The sequence below is a fragment of the Anser cygnoides genome, chromosome 20 (genome assembly GCF_040182565.1).
Source record: "Anser cygnoides isolate HZ-2024a breed goose chromosome 20, Taihu_goose_T2T_genome, whole genome shotgun sequence".
In the NCBI taxonomy this organism is placed as follows: Eukaryota; Metazoa; Chordata; class Aves; order Anseriformes; family Anatidae; genus Anser; species Anser cygnoides.
The window spans coordinates 12,156,369-12,174,311 of NC_089892.1; the positions used below are offsets into that span (position 1 = coordinate 12,156,369).

Sequence of the window (17,943 nt, forward strand, 5' to 3'; positions counted from 1 at the left end):
GGACAGGGTGTGACTTAGAGCAGGCCAAGGGATGCTCCAGGTTGGCCAGGGTAGTCTTAGAGCCTGCAAGCTTCGAAGAGGCCTTCTGACCGCAGGTGCCTCAGTGAGCCTGTGGTCAGCCTAGGAGTATCTCTTGTGCTACAGTCTCTCCAAGCTCAGTGGGATCTGTCCAATACAAAGAAAATTTTAATAATCTTTTCTATCATAGAAGCTTGTTTCCAAGTTCAGAGTCAGGATTGTGATAGGGAACACGTCTGATTTGTCAGAGCAGAGCAAGTGTTATCTCCTAAATTTCCACTTCAGTATTTTTTTTCTAAGCTAACAGTAAAGCTGACAGAAGACTAGTGCTGGGTTATGGACTAACAAAGCAAGGAGCTGTCTGTTGTTGAACTGTGATGGGTAGCACTATAAAATTGACTAATTACCCTAATTATTGTGCCAGCAATCAGCTGTTGCTAGAGAGGAAGGAGGCAAGAAGTTAAAAATGAATTATGGGGAGAAGACACCAGTCAGGGGGCTCTCCATCATGACCTAGCAGTTCAGCCTTTCTGCATGAGGTGGGTGTTGCCTGAAGTCTGATCCCCAGTAACTGGAGGTCCCCCAGTTTGGCCCCCCTGAGTAATGACTAACTGTGGTTATGATGTCTCATCAGGTGATGCTGTCAAAGCCCTGGTTTCTTTATGACCTGCTGGAATATACAGGCAGGCTGTCAGGTTGTGTTCCTTCAGAATGGAAGCAGCAGTTCATGTTTCTTCCAAGACAATTTGTTTTGTGATCCTGATTATAATCAACCTTTCTCTCCTTTCAGCTTAGCTAGGTCTTACATGCAGCTCTTTGTTCTCCTCATATGTTCTGGTAACCTTAAAGTAGTCATCACAGAGAGCAGTGGGTGATGCTTTAGGTCTCAGACTGCTGCTTTGAAGCCATCTTATGCTGTTTGAACGATTTTGACGTGAAAGCAAACAAAAAATATAAACCTCAAGATGAGAGAAAGTTAAACATCACTGAATTCTCTATTCACTCTGGGGCAAATGTCAGGACATCAGTGTGGACCATACCTGATATATGAGTCTCCATAAAGCTGACTTTGATTAATGTTTGAAATATTAAAGTATCACAATGCCTTGTTATGTAATCTGGAATCTGCTATTCGGATCCTCGACCCAGATTTCATGAGTTGCAGTGGACCTTGGATGGTCCTGTCCACGCTGAAAGTTGGGGGACCTCTGTATGACTTGCAGCCTGCGTGAAACCCCTACATGCAGTACTGTCCAACCATGGTACTTTCATGGGGGACAGCAAATTTCCTCTTAAAAATGCCTGCTCAGTCTGTTATGTGTTATAAGTTTGAGGAACAACGTTTTGTTTTCTGTTCTTTACTTTCCCATATCCCTGCTAGAGGGAAGCCCTAGGAATGAAATACATCTGGTAATCCACAGCAGAGGTTCAGGTTAGCATGTGAATGGGAAGAAGACTCAGGGCCTCTGTCCAGGGGCACTGGGGAGAGATGAGCTGGCTCTGCACTTGCTTCATTGTGTCTGTCTAGCAGAGACTGTAGATGGGGAGCCAGGTGTTGGCAGGGGCTCAGAAAGCAGTGGGGATGAGGAGTGTGACAGCAACCTTGTGCAGCGACCAGACCCAGGCAGGAAGGAGGGATGGAGGTAGGCAGGCTATGGTTGGGATGGGCCATTGGATGTAAGGCATTGGAGAGGAGAAGGTCGGCCCTTCTGTAATTCTGTGTGGACTGAGGAATTGCTCCAGCCAAAGTCACTTGAATTTGGGTTGAGAAACAGCTTTGTGCTGTGTTGTGACAGGAGGGATTTAGCTGTCTCCAGCCTCCAAGTCAGACATCACTGGTTTGGAGCTTGTGTGGGAGGGACAGCACCTTGCCCTTGTGCAAATCATTGTGCAAAGCTCTGGGCAGCAGGGAAATGAGATTCAGGACTCGGCTGGGAATGGATACTGTTGTCCAGAGGGGCTAGACGACATCTGTAAGCTAACAGATGTCCTGCTCCAACCTTGGATCCAGGTGACCCAGGCTGCTGCTTGTAAAGTGATGGTGGTGAAGATCTACAAGAACGACGTGGACGAAGAGGTGATTGTACGTGAGATCAGCCTGCTGCAGAAGCTATCCCACCCCAACATTGTCAGGTGGGCACATCCTCTGGCCATGACTGGTGTCACTGGCAGGGGCTGGAGTTGGTCAGTGTCTATAAAGCAGTTCTGTGGAAAGGGAATAAACAGAACCTTGATGGCTTGTTTTCTTTTTTTTTTTTTTTTTTTGGTGCATCCTGCTTAGGTACCTTGGGATATGTGTGAAGGATGACAAGCTGTACCCCATTCTGGAGGTAAAAGTTTCTTGCTTGTAAGTGTGCTATAGGCAGGCAAGGACTGTGCAGTTCTTTGGTAGGGAGGATGGCAGATATCCTGTAATGCATATCTGCATATCTGACACTTGAGCCTGTGAGTCTGTACTAGTAAGACTGCCTTAGAGAACCTTTTGGTTCTTTTTGCCCCCCAGTTGCTCATGGCTGAAGTGGGCACAGTCACTATAGGACCATGAGATTCAAGAAGGATAGCCAGAAAGTGTTTCAGGGTGGTCTAGTACCACCCCAAAGAGCAGAGGAGCCACTGGTTGGAGAACAGGAGTAGAGCAGATGTAGACTGGCAGGAACTTTACTGTGGCTCTGACGTGGTGGTGTGGCTTAATAGAAAAGCCTTGGCCGGTACCGGAGAGGCCTTGTCTTGTTCCTGCACCATCAGCAGCCTGAGGCATTGACTGAGCCCCTGCAAAAGGCTTTTTGCCTATTGGTTGCTGCCTGTGAGTGAAGACTGTGGAAGGGTCCCCTTGGCACCATACTCTTGGGTGCAATGGGAGGAGCAGTACAAGGGCTGGTGTGAGCATTTTCTCACTGGACAGAGGAGACCACTGCTAGGTGAGCCTGGCAGAGCAGGGGGCAGCAGGTGGCTGGATGCAAGTACTTGGAGATAATGTAGTGGCATTCAGCAGCGATGTGCAGAGGAAAAGTGTTGCATGGCACTGCCTGGTTTGAGGTGGGCACCCAGGAAGGGGCCCCCACCATTGCCAACAAGTCATGAAGGCACAGCACAGGTCCCCAGTGCAGGTGTGGAAAGTTGTTTGCCATGCTGGCTTATACAGAAGTCCCTGCAGCAGGGCAGTACCAGAGACCATCAGTGTCTTGCTGTGTCAGGAGGGGTATTAGCACTACACCATGCACAGGGACCCTTGTGTGCGGTGGCATTTATTATCTCTGTCCCAAGATAGGGAGCTCCTGGGTTGGTGAGGGAGAGCTCAGCACCAGGAGAGCCTGTGTCCAGCTGCATAGGTGCCTGCTTTTTGTCTCCGTTCACAGTATGTGAATGGGGGTTGCCTGGAGGAGCTCCTGGCCAGCAAAGACATCACTTTGACATGGAAGGAGAAAGTGGACTTAGCTTCTGACATTACCAGAGGCATGATCTACCTGCACTGCAAGAACATCTACCATCGAGATCTCAACTCCAAGGTACACAGCTGGAAAGGGGATGTCACCCCTGAAGGGCAACTATGTTAGGGGACCCTACAGAGGCACTTAGGGCTGTAACCTGGAGACCTCAGGCTTCTTCTTGGTCCTCTGCTCCATGCTAATCCCTTTGCAGGCAAGGAAGTTTTATTAATAAAACCTGTAATTACATTACATTCATCGCTTGTCAAGCAGAAGACTCAGCTTTTTAAGGAAAAAATCAAATATTGGTGAAGGTCGGCAGCATGGAAGCCATTCAAGCATTACAGTCTTGAAAGGCATCAGTACAGGAACCAAACTTGCCTTTGTAGTCTCAGGCTGTTTGGTTGGCTCAGTTCCTAACTGGGAAATCACAAACTACATGGGAGGACAAGGCACGAGTCTGTTTCATTCTGATGATGGATTTCGTGGCACGTGTGCTCTGAAGTCAGTTGAGATGCAATTTCCTGTTTGGTGATAACTGATGAGTTTGGGATATGCTTGTGGAAAGTTAGTGAGTGTTGCAGGTTCCTGCCTGTCCTTTCTGTCTCACTATGGAGGTTCAGCCCTGGAAAAAAGTTAATACTTCCCAGGAGAGACCTGGGAAATCTGCTGTGATGATGGCTGAAGATACAGGAGAGAAGTGTATATTATGTTTACTTGATTTCTAGTTGTCCGTGAGAACCATCTGGAGAAGATATTCATAGTTTCTGCTAGCTCTTTGGGAGCAGATGCCAAGAGGAAATCCTGGGGAACTGAACAGGTTGAAACCACTGGGGTTTCTGAGAATCTGTAAGATAATTTTGTAGAAATTCCTCCAGAAAACACTGTTAGGGACGTACAACCCTGGGCAGCGAGAAGGGCTGTGACTGATCTGCCTGCCTTTGACTGAACAGTGAACAAGGCTGATGTGCACATTTCTAGGTCTCTTTCAGATGAAAGGATGTGGATCGTTGTGTTCATATCAGGTAACTTTGCAGATCTCCGTTCAGGTTAGTTAGGATGGAGTGCCAGCACTGAGTCCGGGAAGGCTGTATCAGGAGGTAGCCTGAGGCACAGTGGTGATGAGCAAGCAGGGCTGCATGGTGAGGGCTCCTGACAGTTCTGGGCATGGGATGGATGGTGAACCAAAAGCCTCCAATGGACACAGGCTAGGGAACTGCTACTTCAAAGGACTTTTTCTGGCTTCAGATGTGGTCAATGTGTGCTGCCAGGATGCAGGCCTCTGGTGAGAGGAGAGCCAGTAATGGCAGGGGCTGAGGGCCAGTGAGGTGCTGCACAGTGAAGTGTGCAGGCTTTTCCTTGTTGGGCATCTCATGTTTTACCCCCCATGGCCTCCTTTCAGAACTGCCTCATTCGAGTGACGCCACGGGGCCGTGAGGCACTGGTGACTGACTTTGGGCTGGCCAGAGAGGTGGTGGAGCTGCCTGTGAAGGATGTGGAGAGGAAGCTTTCTCTGGTGGGCTCTGCTTTCTGGATGGCTCCTGAGATGCTGCGGGGAGAGCCCTATGACCGGAAGGTATGGCAGTGCTTACCAGCTCCTTGTTCATCATCAGAGGTCCTGAGCAAGAATGAGGGATGTCTGCTGGTGACATGTTCCAACAGCAGAAAAGCCTTTCCCTCCCTCCCTCCCTAGGAAACGTAGCTCTGCTATCTGGACCTTTGTTCAACAATGTTCTGCATAGCAACTTAGATATTGCATGTGTGGCCTTGTTAAGTTAAACTCTTAGGGAAATGGATTACTGCTGTTGACGAACACACTGAAGCCTCTCTGAAGAATATGCTGGAAGAGTTACAGCCTAAGCTGTTGTGGGATCTATGGGGGGTGCCAGAGCTACGGTAGAAGCACCAACTACGTTGAAGTGTGGCATGGGTCCATGTTTCCCAAAGATAAGGCTCAGCCCCAAGTGAGGCTATGGTGTTTCTGGGTGGGTTCAGAAGCATAAGTTCACCTGAGAACAACTGATTTGCTGCCTCCATCTTCAACACACCTTTGATGGGCTCTTGGCTAACTAATGGAAGAACCCAGTCATCAGTACTTCCCATTTGCATGCTTTGCTTCTTCTACGTATGCTTGGTCCTACCTCTCCTCATCTTGCAGGTAGATGTGTTTTCCTTTGGCATTGTCCTTTGTGAAATCCTGGGCAGGATACCAGCTGATCCTGAAGTGCTTCCCAGGACTCAGGTAATGATTTTTGCAGCCAAATTTAACAGTGTTTTCTCCATGATACCAGATTGTGGTTTCTCTCTGGGCCATGCAGACCTGACACACAGGCATATGTGCACGCTCAGATTTCTCTCCAGAGTGTTTTTCTTGAGAAAATCTGGTGACAAAATGTTCAGTGTGTAAGTGGAATCATCTGTAGTTTGAAAACTTTTGTTAAATCAACAATATGAGATACAACAGTTTTGTTTAGAGATCTTAATTCCAATAATTCATTTGGCTTTGACATTTCAGCTTCTGTATTGAAGTGGCAGGTCAAACACAACTTCATTGTGAATTTCTATTTTCAGATACATTAGGGTTAATATACAGTTCATGTAAAAACAGTGGGCTTCTCTAGAAACATGGCCTTTTTTCAGTATTTGCAACAATTCCTTTCCACAAAGTGAGAAGGGAAGGTTTTTGCAGAATGAGGGTGAAAAATCCATCAGGAAATAGCAAATTGCTGCTTTCCAAGCAGTCTTCAGGAAAAAAGCAATGAACCTGTAATGACCAGAGATTATTAGATGTTTCTGCAAGACTGAACAGTAACTAAAACTGCATCTCCATTTGTAAGATGGAAGAGAATTATGTATCAGGGACTCTGATGTCTGAAAGGACTAAGCTGTAGCTATGGAAACAGCTGGCTGGATCCCCTCAATCGGTTGTCATTGGAACACCAAATAATCTACAGTTTCTGTCCTTGGCAACCACTGCTCAGCACCTCACCCAGTGCTGGTTGCTCTACATGCTGTTTTCTACCTTTGTGGTTCTTGTTGCCTTACTCTGAGCTTTTCCAGGAGGACACATTGCACTTCAGGGAGAGCACAGAGCAAGCAGAAGGATGTTGCAACGTTCTCCTAGTTCAACGTCTCTTTTACCATCTGTGTCCTCCTGGCAGAGCTGGTACCTTTGCATAGCCATAGTTAAAATAGCTGTGATGGAAACCATGAACATTTTAATCTTTAATTAATCAGCTTTAATCCATGAACATTTTTTGCTTTAACAACTTGAGAAGGGTGAAGAGCCTTTAAAGGACTTCATAGCTCAAGCGTTGATTACTTTTTCCTTGCTTCTTACTGTAAAACCCTTTTATCCTGGTGGTTTTGAGGTGGAAGGAGGATGGCATTTGCAGCTAAGAAAAGCATAAAACCCAGACAAGGCCCATCTCAATAAGCAAAGGATATATAGGACACATCTTGAGTAAGAGAGGGGCTTGAGACCTATTTTACCTGTTTTCCTGGGGAGGCTGCATAACTGACTGCATGTAGTCATGGCCAACTCAACCTCTTCCTGGCTGGTTGTTGACCCATGCTCTACCCCTTCCTCAACAGGATTACGGCTTGGATGTTGCTGCCTTCCAAGGGATGATCAGTGAATGCCCCAGGCAGGTGATGGACCTTGCTGCTAGCTGCTGTCGGGTGAGATTCTTGCTAGACTTTTTTTTCTTTTGGTTTTCTTGGGTTTGTATCACACCTCTGTAAGAGTATGCTCTCAGTGCCAGCACACAGGGCTCTGCCACTTAAGCTCTGAAGTGAAGAAGTCTTCCTGGAGCAGTAGTATGCTTTCATCCATTGCATAGTTTTGCCCTAAGAAACACTTCGGAGAAGTGATCGGTTTGTGTATTACAGCCCAAAACATCACAAGGTCCTGCCTGTTCCCTTGTATATCAACCCCAAAGTGGGAAGCATGTTGGTGACTATGTCTGATCCCCACTTAGCCAGACTGCAGGCAGAGACACCTAGCTGATTCTCTCTGGAAGGCACTGCCTCACCATTACCAGCATTGCAGGTATCATCAGAGCAAATTTCTCCAACCTGTGTTGCTTTGGCATAAAAGGTAAAGGTGAAAGCTGGGGGACCTCCCTGTGCTGCCTCAGGATGCAAAGTAGAAAGAAAGGATTCAAGTTTATCTTTGAAAGGAAGGAGAAAAAAAAAAGGCAATAATCAGGAGAAACTAGGTGATCGTAATGCAACTCAATTTGTTGCTCAAGGCAGCAAATGGAAATAATTCTAGCACGAGTCCCAAGGACACGTGAATGACTCGCCCTGGATCAGAGGAGTAATTCACATGAACAACTTGCTTTGGTTTGTATGTGTTCTGATATTGTATCACAGTTTCCTAATGCAAATTGATTGATAATGTGCGTGTGCCAGAAATGGCTCTTGGGGCTGTTATTTGCTTTTGTGCAATGTGCAGGTTTGGGCAGGTTCTGGTGCGGGTTGGCTTCCCCAGGGCCAGGCACAAGGGCAGCCTCAGGATGGCACAGTGGGGGCCTGGGCTGGAGGTGCCCGAGTGCCCCAGGCTGTGTTCCTTGGCAGCCCTTGCATTTGTGGAAGAAACTGTGGGTTCTCCAAGCAGGGTGTGAGGTATACTCTCTCCTGTAAGAGAAGGAGGGGGGCCTGGACCTCTCTGCCCTTCAAAAGGAAAAGGGACAAACCCTAACTCTGAGGATACGCCAATGGCACTGGGAGGACGGGAGGATCACAGCCCACTGACAATGACCTGTGTCAGGGAGACAAGACAGATTCCGACTATCATGAAAAAGCCCAGGGAATGAGACATCTCCCTCCTGACACCTATCTCCAGTCTTTCCCGTGCACAACCCCTGGCCCTGCACTGTTCAGGTTGGCTTTGGGATGAACAGTTCCCGCACCCTGTTGAAACCTGGCCTGACACACCATGACTTCAGCATCTTGCTGTCTTTGCTTGTGCTGTACTGTGCCTTGGGATCTGTCTTGTGGCTGCTCGTTTGCAGCAGTCTGTGCCTGGATCACTGTGCAGTAATGCCAGAAAGCTCTGCTGGCAGGTGCATAGCCCAGGCCAGTGCTGATGATGGATGAATGTCATTGCTCAGCCATGGGGGACCCAGGAGAGCTGCTGCACAGCACCCACTTTCCTGTCCAGGGTGTCATCTTCAGCCTCTCCCTTCTCGTTCCAGGTGGAAGCGTTTAAGAGGCCATCTTTCTCCGAAATCCTGGATGAGTTGGAGGATGTTGCAGAGAGCCTGGAGCCTAGGAGGGAAAATCAGCTTTTGGGCTGAGCTGTGGGCCTCCTGCAAGGCCTGGTGGAGTATTGCACAAACTGTAAATCAACTGTCTTGGAGGGTCAGGAGTGAAGAAGGAAGGTGGGAAAGGGAACAGCCAAGTGACACACTGGTATTTATTTAATCATAGTCTCAGTCTCTAATTTCTGGGTTGGAAAAAGTGGTTAAAAATGGAGAAGGGATTTATCAAGGGTATATATTTCTTAGGTAGGTTTTTAACAGATGTAATTCAGACTCAAGCAGCTTTTGTTCATTTGCATGTTAAAAGCACATGATCCTGGAGGGGCAGGTCAGGGACCTGAACTCCCTTGCAGATGCTTTCCAAATACCCAACAGAAATGTAGTTCTCTCCTGCTTCCACGTGTCCCCTGGACTCAGGGTCTTCCCCTTCCATATCCCCTCTGGCCTTGGGGAATCTCCTCTATGGAGGCTGTGGTCCTTGTGGTGTGAAGGAGTAGGGCTTTGACACACTCAGTGAGCCTCAGGGTTGCCTTATATTTCAAAGCCTTACAACACCCATCTGGTAGCCTTGCAAGGACAGGTACGTTCTAAATCTCTGACTAGGTTCCTTGACATTGTACACAGGATGCATCAGTATCAGGCAAAGTTTTGGAGTGCTGGGACTATCCACAGGGTGCTCACCTGCACCGGGCTGAGGCAATGGGTAGGGTGTGCCTCCTCAAGATATGAATTAACCAATTAATATCTCCTATCATAAAAGCTTTGTCAGGCACATGCCACGTCAGAGTTGTCCCAGTATTGTAGCAGTCTGGATTTCTCCCCACTGTCCTCAGTCTGGGTTCAGAGATGGGAGTCTGGGTTTAGGAGTCTGCCTCCCCACCTCTCATCCTGTTGCAAATACATGGTGACAAGCACAGTGCCAACAGCTTGTGAGGCCAAAGCAGGGGAGAGTTGGGTCTGGCATTATGCAGTATCTCACCTATTCCTCTGCCTGGTCGAGCATCCCATTGTCTCTCCAGCGGTTAGACACCCTTGCAGGCCCCAGGGCTCATGCAGCCATGAAAGGATTTTCTTTTGGTACTTTCTTCTGTGTTTTCTTCTGTGGGCTGGAGGAAGGTTGCTAGGTCTGCAGATCCAAACCAGAGCTGGGAAGAATAATGGCAAGAAATGGTCTGGCACTGCAAATTAAGAGAGAGAGTTGAGCAGACAAGTTCATGTCTCCAGATCAGCCGATGGCTGCACCATCATCGTGAAAGACAGGTTCTACTAGGACCAAAATTTTTGTGAGTGTAAATAGGCATATTGCCTGTATAGTGGTGGAGCAGTGGCTCTCTTCTTGTAGACCGTAAGCTCTTGGAGCAAGGATCCTTCATTTGTCCATGAGAAAGTAATTGTATAGTGTATAACCCAATGGAGCTTTCAGCCTTGTGGGAGGAATGATGTGCTCTCACATAGTGGTATAGACCTACATGTGAGTCTCATCTCAAGCTCTTGAAGTAGAATTTGGTGTCACATATGGCCCAACATCTCTGTGTTGTGGTGCTTGTACAAGGGAGTGTCACTAGTGTGCCAGGACAGAGATGTTGTGGAGGAGTGGTGCATTTTCCCTAGGGATTTCCTTATGATCAGGACCTGACATGAAATGCACTGAATGGCACCAGAATCATTGTCTCAGCCACATGTCCAGAGAAATTCTCATTCCCCAGAGCTGCCATCATGCTGTTGACATCTGTGCAGAAGAAACCTCCTGCTCAACAGTAAAACTACTCAGCAAAAATCTTCCTCCCAGCTTCATACTGCTAACAGCAAGGAGCAAAGCCTTGAGAAGTAGAAGACCGAAAATAAAGGAAGTTTTTCAACTTGGAGGAAGGCAGAGTGGCTACTTTTTGACTTGCACCAGTTTGGGGGCTTTAGACCCCTAAATGAAAAGGGCTGCAAAGGCAGCACAAACAGTATGTATGTACTTGTGCATCTTCAGTGACAGCCAGACAACACCATCATTGCAGCAAAGTGGTGGGACAGAAATCACAGGGTGTGTATTTGGCTACCAAGGGATGGACATAATCACAGAATGGTTGAGGTTGGAAGGGAACTCTGGAGATCATCTAGTCCAACCCCCCTGTCATGCAGGGCCACCTAGCACACTGTACACAGGATCACATAGAGGCAGGTTTGGATTATCTCCAAAGGAGACTCCATAACCTCTCTGGGCAACCTACTCCAGTGTTCTGTCGCCCTTACTGTAAAGAAATATTTTCTCCTATTCAGCTGGAGCTTCTTGTGTTTCAGTTTGTGCCTGATGCCTCTTGTCCTGTCGCTGGGCACCACGGTAAAGAGTCTGGCCCCATCCTCTTGACACCCTCCTTTCAGATATTTATAGACATTGATAAGATTCCCTCTCAGTCTTTTCTTCTCCAAGCTAAGCAGGCCCAGTTCTCTCAGCCTGTCCTTGTAGGACAGGTGCTCCAGTCCCCTCGTCATCTTTGTAGCTCTCCGCGGGACTCACTCCAGGAGCTCTATGTCCCTCTTGTACTGGGGAGCCCAGAACTGGGCACAGTACTCCAGGTGAGGCCTCACCAGGGCTGAGTAGAGGGGCAGGATCCCCCCCCTTGACCTGCTGGCAACACTCTTCTGAATGCACTCCAGGATACCGTCGGCCTTCTTGGCCACAAGGGCACATTGCTGGCTCACGGTTAACCTGCTGTCCAGCAGGAATCCCAGGTCCTACCCCTCAGAGCTGCTTTCCAGCAGGTCAGCCCCCAACCTGTACTGGTGCATGGGGTTATTCCTCCCTAGGTGTAGGGCTCAGCATTTGCCTTTGTTGAACTTCATGAGGTTCCACGTTGTCCAGTGCTCCAGCGTGCCCAGGCCCCTCTGAATGGCAGCACAGCCCTCTGGGGTATCAGCCACTCCTCACAGTTTTGTGTCCTTAGCAAACTTGCTGAGGGTGCACTCTGTTGCATCATCCAGGTCATTGATGAAAAAGTTGAACAACACTGGAGCCAGTACTGACCCCTGGGAGACACCTGTAGCTACAGGCCTCCAACTAGACTGTGTTGCTGAGCACAACCCTCTGTGCTTTGCCATCCAGACAGTTCTCATTCCACCTCTGGCCATTCATCTATCCCACACTTGTTGAGCTTGCCTATGAGGAGACAGTGTCGATGCCTTGCTGAAGTCAAGGTAGACAACATCCGCTCTCTCCCCTCATCTACCCAGCCAGCCATCCCATTGTATAAGGCTACCAGATTGGTTAAGCATGATTTCCCCTTGCTGAATCCATGCTGACTACTCCTGATCACCTTCTGCTCCATGTGCGTGGAGATGATCTCTGGGATGATTGATTCCATCACCTTTCCAGGGATGGAGGTGAGGCTGACCAGCTGTTTGTTTCCTGGGTCCTTCTTGCCCTTTTTGAAGACTCAGGTGACATGGGCTTACTTTCAGTCCTCAGGCATCTCTCCTGTTCTCCAAGACCTTTCAAAGATGTTGGGTTAGCAGTAACATCCACCAGCTCCCTCAGCACTCGTGAATGCGTCCTGTCTGGGCCCACAGATTTGTGGGTGTCAGTTTGCCTAAGAGGTCTCTGACCTGCTCCTCTTTGACCAAGGGAAAGTCTTCCTTTCTCCAGACTTCCTCTCTTGTCTCTAGGATCAGAGATGCCTGAGGGCTGGTCTTAGCAGTGAAGACTGAAGTAAAGAAGGCATTCAGTACTTCTGCCTTCTCTGTATCCTTTGTCACCAGAGCACCCACCTCATTAAGCAGCAGTCTCACATTTTCCTTAGTCTTACTTCTGCTATTGATATGTATGTTCTTCTTCTTGTTGTCCTTGACACCCTTTACCATATTTAACTCTAGATGGACCTTGGCTTTCCTTATTACATCCCTGCATCCTCTGACAATGTCCCTATATTCTTCCCAAGTGGCCTGTCCCCTTTTCCACGTTCTGTATACTTTCTTCTTCCATTTGAGTCCTTCCAGGAGCTCCTTGCTCATCCAAGCAGCTCTCCTGCCCCCTTTGCTTGCTTTTTTTGTTCATAGGAATACATAGATCCTGAGCTCGGAGGAAGTGATGTTTAAATACTAACCAGCTCCCTTGGACCCCCTTTCCTTCTAGGGCCCTGACCCATGGGATTCCTCCAAGTAGGTCCCTGAAGAGGCCAAAGTTAGCTTTCCTGAAGTCCAGGGCTGCAATCCTACTTCTTGCCCTGCTTCCTTCTCACAGTATCCTGAACTCCACTATCTCATGGTTACGGCAGCCAAGGCTGCCCCCAACCTTCAAATCTCCAACCAGCCCTTCTCTGTTTGTAAGGACAAGATCCAGCAGCACACCTCTCCTGTCCTTGTTGGCTCCTCGACCACCTGTGTCAAAAAGTTATCATCAGTGCTCTGCAGGAACTTCCTGGACTGCATCCTGCAGGAAGGACAGCATCCTGCAGGAGGGACCCTGCACTGGACCAGGGAAGAGAGTGGCTGTGAAGGAGTGGTAGAAACGAAGCACCACATGCGGGTTGACTGCAGCCCTCACTCGTGCCTGCCCCCTGCACTACTCAGGGCAGGGAGGAGGTGGAGTAGGGTCAATGGGGGAAGGTGCCCCCAGCCCCCAGTTTATTTCTTTGTTTCTCACTGCTCCAGCCCATCAACAATAGGTAATAAATTTTATTAATCTCCCTATGCTAAGTCTGTTTTGCCTGTGACGATAATTGTAGAGTGATCTTGCTGTCCATATCTCAACCCTTGAACCCTTTACATTTATCAGGGGCTCTCAGTGGGACTAGCTTTCTGAGAAGTCCTGATTCCCCTGTTTTGAATTTATAACAGCAAACAATCTCTCCTCCTTCTTCCACTCTGGATAATCATTCCCCTCCCCCTCTTCTCCAGTGAATAATATACTCAAGATTGACATCATTTCCCCCCCAGGAATACAGATTAGGCCTTAGACACTGATCTAACTGCTCTAATCCTATAGGGTCCTCAATTAAAGACTTTATTTCCTTTTTAAAAATTCTAACCTCTCTGCTGGGGGGGGGGGGGGGTGGAATTCACTTCTGTGCTTGCCTCACTGGTACCTCCCTAAGAGGATACATAGGAGTGTTAGTACTGTTAGTATCAGGGAATGGGAAATTATCAATATATCTTCTACATTGTTCTAATTCTTGCCAGAGCCTAGAGTGCGCTCCTTCTGTAGGGAAGGAAGTGTTAATTGCAGTTCCTGTCTCCCTTCCTGGAGTGGCTGCTGCTGCCGCCGATGCAATTTTAGGATTATAGGGACAGGGTAAATTATCCAAGGGTTCCTATCTACCTGTCCTTTCCTCTGACTCCTCTTTCTCCTGGTCCTACTCCTTTTCAATAAAAACTGACTTATCCCCTGCACCCAGCAAGCAGCATAACTTGACTCCTCCTTGGAAAAAGGAATCTTATTGTTTACATATAAATTTAAAGCCTGAATTTTCACCAGACCCATATTTTGGCCAAAATACGGCTGTTTACTTAATTGGTTCCTTTGTCCAGATTAATACGCAGTATTTAATCATTTTCTTTTTTATAATTTCCTCTAATTTTGGGATTATTTTTCCAATTTCTTATCATTCTTCCTGAAGGACTGTCAGGCACTGCCCCAGGGATATCTCCCTGTCCCCTGGAACACTTATTTCCCATTTTTCTTAGCCCTTGCCAGTGTGCTGCTACAGAAATTTTTCCTCCTGCAGGGCACCACACACTAACGTTCCAGTTCTAGAAAATGGGAGTGTACTGCCAAGCACTTTACCATACACAGGGTACCGTACACTTATGGGTTTAGTAGATTCTCTGGCGTACTGCCAAGCACTTTACCATGCAGGGGGGTATTGTACACCAGATTTTCCCAAGACTCTTCCTTTCTCCCTTTTACCTCTTGCTTCGTCCATCTCTGGCTGCGCCTCTTGTGGAGCTACAGAACCGCAGATCGGGACTCCACACTTGCTTCCTACTAAAGTGTGTCTCAATCACACTTCACACAAGAGTCCTACCTGACTCCCAGGGCAATACTTAGTATTTCTTATCTTGGTCTGTGCACAGAGTTACTGGGTAAATTCTTGAAACCGGAGTGCCTACCTTCATTTCTTCCCTAGTTCTTCACTGATCCTGCCTTCTTAACCAGTCTCGGTTCCTTTGTCAGCTCTCTGCAGAACCACTGTCACCAATGCACATGACCACTGAAATCAGCAGGGCATGCCTTCCTGCTGTGGTGGTAACGGGTGTCCCCAGAACGCAACTGGATCCTGGATGAGCCCCCAGTTTGTGAGAAACAATCTGCAGCCAATAACACGGGCTCAGGCGAGGATTTCAGTGAAGTAACAATTCTATTTGTGATTGCAATGGTGGGCATCCTGCAAGCAGGAGCGTATCATAACCTTATATCCCCTATTACCAGATGCTTGAGTCCTTCCCTGTTTCCTCATTGGCTGAGTACTACAGGTTCACAACCTACTTGGCGCTTGTTGCTATACCATATATGTAAAATTTTATTTGACCGACCTTTAATTTCTCCTTTTCCCCTTTATTTCTTCTTCTCTCGTAACTGGAGGGGCCCATGATTATTATTATTATTTTTTTTTTCTGATTCTGCAACTGCTTGTCTTGTTTTTCATAGCCATCCTGCTTATTTTGGTACAATGGGACCTTCCACTGTCCCCTTCTCTGCTTAACATACCCCCACTGTTATGCCATTGTTATGCCTGTACAATCACTTTTGAATGTGCAAGGTTAGTGGATTTTTCCACTGCAAAAACACAACTTCAATTCTTACAAGCTGTGAAATCTTTGGGCACTTGCACATGGCAAAACTGCTGTGTTCTTCCTTGGAAAAAGCTGCTGTGGAGCCCTTGGAGGCTGGCAGTAATCCCATGGGTGGCTTGGCCTGCTGGGTCTTTCTATGTCCCAGACAAAGCATGAGGGTATCACTGGAAGCAGCCCTGATCTGGCTGGGGGGCTGCTTTTCCTTTCATAGAATCATAGAATGGCCTGGGTTGGAAGGGACCTCAAAGATCATCTAGTTCCAAGCCCCCTGCCGTAGGCAGGGATGCCATCCACTACATCAGGTTGCTCAGAGCCTCATGTAACCTGGTCTCGAACACCTCCAGGGATGGGGCATCCACAACTTCTCTTGGCAACCTGTTCCAGTGCCTCACCACCCTCTGAGTGAAAAATTTCCTTCTTAACCTCTAATCCAAATCTCCCCTCTTTTTGTTTAAAACCATTCCACCTTGTCCTATCATTATCCGCCCGAGTAAAGAGTCCTTCTCCATCCTTTTTATAAGACCCCTTTAAGTACTGAAAATCTGCCATGAGGTCTCCCCGGAGCCTTCTCTTCTGTGGGCTGAACAGCCCCAGCTCTCTCAGCCTTTCTTCATAGGAGAGATGCTCCAGCCCCTTGATCATCTTTGTGGCCCTCCTCTGGACCCACTCTAACATCTCCATATCCTTCTTGTGCTGGGGGCTACACACCTGAACACAGTACTCCAAGTGGGGCCTCACAAGTGTAGAGTAGAGGGGCACAGTCACCTCCCTTGACCTGCTGGCCTCTCCTCTCTTGATGCAGCCCAGGATGCAGTTGGCCTTCTGGGTTGTAAGTGTAGGAGAAGAGGAGGGTTTTGAAACAAAAGATGCAAGCCTGATTCATAAGCTTTTCAGGACATGGAAGAAAAGCTCAGATGAGCAGTAGCCAGTATCAGTCACTGATCAACGGGGGCCATTCTGCTTTTCTTCTGGGGAGAACCTTGTCAAGAAGATGTCAAACAAGAGGGACTAGATGGTATCCTGACAGTTTGGGGAGCATATTCCTTTAGGGCATGTCCTTTAGGATGTCTCAAGTCTCTTCTCTGCTTTTTCCCTCACTGGTCAGGTGTAAGAGCTGATGGAGGACTGAGAACCCTTCCATGAGTCAAGATGGGAGCTCTGGGCTGGTAGTTGTGGCAGTTAGCAGAGATGGATCTTGGAGACCCTGTAGGGGTAGATGTCATTCCTCTGTTTCCAGTTATAGCAGTGGTGTACTCACTCCAGGTCCATTTCTTTTTCCTAACAATATCTTCCTCCCCCCCCAGCTCCATGCACCAGCACATTTGCTAGGCATCTTCTTTAGGGTCACTTGCATCCCAGACTGCATCATTGCCAGTAGTCCCAACTAGCTACAAAGGGAGTCCAAGTGGACTAGCGTGTCTGGGGACATGGCACATGTCTCTCCAGGGAGACATATCATGAATCCTAGTGCTTCAGTTCTTCCTGGCTGATGTCTGTGACCCACTCCCACATGGCGACTCCCACTCCCCACATGCCTGTATCAACAGAGAGCATTTTCCTGCCTTGCAGAGGTTGTGGCTCATGCTGGAGGGGATGCAGTGCTAGCCTACTGCATTAGCTTAGGGGATGCAGGAGAATCTCACTCTCCAGACAGGTACCAACCCCCCCCCCCCCAAATAAATACCTGAGTATTTCCTCTATGGAAATATTCACTTCACCAAGTGAAGGTGTAGGAAAACCAACCAGATGGACTTGGGTAGACTGTTCGTGGTGTGCTCTTAAACCTACTAACCTGTGTGTCCTTCAGAGCTGAAATTTAAATATTGAAGGTTTCTGTGTAATAAGAGGAAAACGTATTGGGGGACCAGAGAATGGGGATTCAGCACTTTTAGCTAGGTTAAAATAGCGGGTGTCGGCATCAGTTCATGTCTCCACAAAGGAGCTTGTGGTTCTCAGTGTTGTCTGTGGCAGTGCTATGGGCTTCTCTGAGAGACTGCTCCTGGACAGCAACATTGGTGGCTGATCTGGTCAGACAGAACTGGATGCTGTAGGATGTTGGTCCTGCTCCTGATGAGGGCACATATATCACTGGGAATAAGAGAAAAACATAACTGAGCCTCTGGAGATAGGGAAGTGACTATGGGAAATTCAGTGCGTTCTCTGCTCAGACATGCACTTTGTCATGTACCTAAAAAAGAGGAGTGAGCAGGGAGAGGACCTAATGTACAGGGATGTGCAAAACCTCAGATTTATTTCTCAGCATGTCACCCATGTGCTGGGTGAGCGGCCTCTTCACTTTTCCCACACTCACAAGGTTTGGACTCAATGTTTTAAGGCTTACCAATGTTGTAAGTATTACCTTGCTACACATTTGTGCACTAAGTAGCACAACAAACCTGTAACCTTTAGGAACATAACACAAATAAATACTCTGGTTCCACCGACTGATTTGTCCC

General features: G+C 47.9%; 1 protein-coding gene across 7 annotated transcripts in view; it reads left to right on the forward strand.

The window, feature by feature from the left end:
- The window catches only part of LOC106037110 (dual specificity testis-specific protein kinase 2-like), a 90,937-nt gene that overhangs the window by 15,771 nt on the left and 57,223 nt on the right, over window positions 1–17,943 (forward strand). For 3 of the 7 annotated variants that reach the window (XR_007159602.2, XR_001207828.3, XR_001207829.3), the window contains exons 3-9: window positions 2,030–2,151; window positions 2,300–2,348; window positions 3,375–3,524; window positions 4,846–5,019; window positions 5,602–5,685; window positions 7,038–7,124; window positions 8,645–8,861. Coding sequence is in view for 4 of the 7 variants with exons in the window: in XM_048052527.2 (XP_047908484.2) it covers window positions 2,030–2,151; window positions 2,300–2,348; window positions 3,375–3,524; window positions 4,846–5,019; window positions 5,602–5,685; window positions 7,038–7,124; window positions 8,645–8,746 (768 nt within the window). In the remaining 3 variants the exon portion in view is untranslated. Of the gene's footprint in view, window positions 1–2,029; window positions 2,152–2,299; window positions 2,349–3,374; window positions 3,525–4,845; window positions 5,020–5,601; window positions 5,686–7,037; window positions 7,125–8,644; window positions 17,932–17,943 lie in introns of those variants that run through there. The other 4 variants (XM_048052527.2, XM_013182870.3, XM_066980455.1 and 1 more) reach the window with 2 other exon arrangements.